The sequence below is a fragment of the Poromitra crassiceps genome (genome assembly GCF_964638095.1).
Source record: "Poromitra crassiceps genome assembly, chromosome: 6".
NCBI lineage: Eukaryota > Metazoa > Chordata > Actinopteri > Beryciformes > Melamphaidae > Poromitra > Poromitra crassiceps.
The window spans coordinates 1,346,809-1,350,661 of record NC_139627.1 but is presented as its reverse complement, the minus strand read 5'-3'; the positions used below and the strand labels follow the sequence as shown (position 1 = coordinate 1,350,661).

The 3,853-nt window shown below is 43.7% G+C and overlaps 1 protein-coding gene across 1 annotated transcript in view; it reads left to right on the top strand.

The window, feature by feature from the left end:
- Positions 1-1,111: 1,111 nt before the first annotated feature.
- Positions 1,112-3,853, top strand: part of LOC310778786 (histone-binding protein RBBP7-like) — a gene marked incomplete at its 5' end in the record, with an annotated part of 48,187 nt that continues 45,445 nt past the window's right edge. Inside the window, 2 exons of the mRNA XM_083639234.1 lie at positions 1,112-1,153; positions 3,377-3,614. Coding sequence (XP_083495360.1) covers positions 1,112-1,153; positions 3,377-3,614 — 280 coding nt within the window. The remainder of the gene's footprint in view (positions 1,154-3,376; positions 3,615-3,853) is intronic.

The window sequence follows — 3,853 nt, the reverse complement described above, 5'->3', positions numbered from 1 at the left end:
CCAACGGAAGTCCAACATTCTTGATCCTCACGTGACTCACGTAGCTATTAGGGGTGGGGGGAAAAATCGATTCACCTAAGTATCGCGATTTTTAATGTCACGATTTTTTGGATCGATCTTTTATTACAGAATCGATAATCGCAAATCATATTTTTTTTTTTTTTTTTTTTTTTTTGGGTGCTTGCAGTCAGGCCACTCACTGAACAGCAGGCCAGGCGCCGCCTACTGGTTTACTAGTGGTTTTATTACTTTATTAGTTAGTCTGAAGTAATAATTACACTTCAGGGTTAAAGTGGGTGCATCTCATTGTAAAATTGGACTTCAAACGGCCCAAATCTGGCTTAAAACGGCCCAAATTTCACGCGCGTTGGCCCATATCGGCCTGGCCTGCTTGGTATCTAATGCCCGGCCTGAATTATGATCCCAGTCCGCCCCTGTTTTTAAATATATCGCCCAGCCCTACTCATGATATATAATATACAGTCTCTAGTGTATGATTCAACTTTTCCCATGTTCTAATCTAGTGTAAAAAAGCAAACAAACTGAAAAAATAAAAGAAAAAAATAAACAAAAATCGCAATAAATCGTAATATCGAATCGCAATAATCGTAGAATCGCAATACTTAAGAATCGCAATATAAATCGAATCAGCACCCAAGAATCGTGATAGTATCGAATCGGGAGATAAGTGAATCGCCACAGCCCTAGTAGCTATAGTGTGTGCGGGGGAATAGTTCTAGGAACTACATTTGATTTGAATGCATCAAATAAAGCTGATAATATATCATTTGATTCTTTAAATGTCTTACCCTTTCAAAGTACATCACAAATGGTCTATTCTGCTGCACCTCTACAGCGCTGCTTAACCCAGAACCTATTCTGCTGCACCTCTACAGCGCTGCTTAACCCAGAACCTTACTTCCGGGAACTGGTCCACTGGAGGGAATGGAGATGACATAACTCTTATATCTATGGCTCTGAGTGAACCTGTCTCTGTCTGTCTGTCTGTCTGTCTGTCTGTCTGTCTGTCTGACTGTCTGTCTGTCTGTCTGCAGCTCTCTCATCATGTCTAACTGTCTCTGTCTGTCTGTCTGTCTGCAGCTCTCTCATCATGTCTAAAGCGACAGTGAAGAAGCTGCACTGGCGCTCCAAGGTAACGTCTACCGTTATACTGATGTTTCTATTGTTGAAGGTGCAATGTGAATGATACAAACCAACAGGTGGCAGCATTTCACCCCCTACCACCCTCCACATACTGTAGGAAAACAATACACTGTACTTTTCTTTGATAGAGAATTCAAATGAGCCTGACATGGTTTGAAAGCTACTGGCTGGCTGGGGTATATCACCCAAATCTGGATTACCATAAACAGGGGTGGGAAACTGGCGACCTGTGGGCCGCATGTGGCCCCCGACCTCACTCGGTGTGGCCCCTGGGCCAATAAAACAAATAAATACAAGGCAGCCGTTTTTGATTTGGTTAGGTTAGACCACCCAAATCTGTTTTTATTTTACTGTACATCCCAGAACATGGCGCTAATAGCGTTAGCATTGTCCATCCGCATACTGTTTAATGTTAGCATTTGAGCTAACGCTAACGATGCACATTGAACATGCAACATTACTAATCTGATTCATATGACATATTTGGGTGATCATCAAATTGCTATAACGGACTGTTTTAAACCTAGAGCAAAGTTTCTGGTGTCATCTGAATGGAAGAATATGAAAAATATAAGTGTTGGTATAATAATTGATTACCAGTCCTTTTCATCAAATTAGTAATTGGCTGTGCAACTTCAAATAAACACCCCAGTGTTTATTTACCAGATGCAGCATTTATACAGGACCGGAGTCTATTTGGGACCAGCGTTTAATTCTTTTTGCACAGAATTCTTGCTTAGCAAAGATGGGAAAGTATCAAATTGCTTATTTAAAGCAGTATGATAGTACTTAGTTAGTACACACAGAAGGTAGGTACAGGAACACTCCGTCCGTAGCATCAAACAATGCAGTATGCATACTTGAAACATGTTGGTTATGTAGAAACAAAGCGTAAAACTGTCTGACATGGGGGGAAAGTAGCCTACTCTGTACAATCTCCCCTCTTGCCTCTGTCTGAGTGTGCGCGTGCATAATTGAGAATTAGGCGTTTTGTTATTTCTTTCTTCTCATAAACACACAGTAGCCTACACTATAACCTACACATACAAATAATCATTTATGCTATTTAATAGGAGGAGCTGCATGGAGGAAATTATTTTTACCAGACTTTTACCGGATTCTAATTTGTCGGATTATAACGGTAAAAGTCCGGCAATTACCGGATAACGGAAGACTTGTTCGTCACAGTCATTTTGTGTGTCACTTTTGGCTCAAACCAGCCATTTATTCTGCTAGTGTAACGGCATTGTGTAGGTGGTACTTGCAGCAACCCATGTTAAGGGCTTGTCCAGGGGTGGATACGAACCGCCGACCTTCGGCTTGGGAGTCCGACATGTTAACCACAACACCAAGAGAGCTAGCTCCCTCGGCGGAGCTGATTAACATGCCTTTATACTGGGGAGTGAGTTTAACCAATCCACTCGCTACCACTCGGGACTCACGAGGAATCCGTGCTGATTCACCTCGGTTACACTAGCAACACAGTGGTATCATGGTCTTATTGTAGACAGTTTCAAGGCAAAAAGCTAACACAACAAGCTAAATCAACAAGCTAACAACAAGCTAAGGTCCCTGAATCAAAAGCACGATGGATGTTGATTCTCGTTTTCCCTCTACGTCGGTCACATTGCTGCTGTTTGGCCAGACGGGCTTCACTAGATAAAACTATTTGTATTGTGGGGGGTCGTTTGTTGACGTTAGCACACTCCATTTCTAAGCTAACATTAGCTAGTTTTGCAGCCTGTGGGTCTTCTTCTTCTTTGGTTTACTGGCAGAGCGCTGTAGAAAAGGGGAGAGTTCTGGAGCGCGCAGAAATCAGCCCACAGGCTGTTATAGGCAACCGAGGAAGGTCTATTTTTTAAGTTAGGTTACATCCCATTCATTCATTGGTATTAAAGACATGCTTAATACATGTAAATTGCTTCACAATTCATATAGTAGCTTTAAATCTCTTTTAAAGTTGATTGTCCTCTGAATTGTGACATCATTTGTTGGCCCCGCACCCTTTCAGTCTAATGTAATGTGAAAATGAATATAGGACAACATTATGTTAATGCCTTTAACTCTCTGTCTCTCTCTTTCGCTCTCTGCCGCTCTCTCTCTCTCTGTCCCTCTCTCTCTCTGCCGCTCTCTCTCTCCCTCTCTGTCCCCCTTCCTCTCTCTCCCTCTCTCTCTCTCTCCCTCTCTCTCTCCCTCTCCCGCTCTCTCTAAGGTGCAGGAGAGTTTTGTGCCGTTGGGCGGGGGTTCGGGCGAGCTGGGTCTGGCCATTGGGGGTGGGGCCGACTACGGAGAGTTCCCGTTCGTCACGGCAGCCCCCGGGGGCGGTGCCACTGTGGGTGATGTCATCTTAGAGATCGGAGGGACGCCCGTATTAGGAATGACCCTTGGCGACGTCAGAGGAGTCCTCAACTCCTGCCCTCATCCAATCAGAATCAAGACAGTCTTGCCAGGTGAGTCAACAGGCCGTTGCATACACACGCGCGCGCACACACACGCGCACACACACACACAGACACACACACACACACACACACACACACACACACACACACACACACACACACACATATTAGGAAATATCAGCAGGGTGCTGCTGGTAGAGAGTGGAAGAGATTTCTGTATGAGTTTTGTTGTCATAATAAATAATACTAATAATTGATTAGAATACATTTCTTCCTCGGTGGCTGTG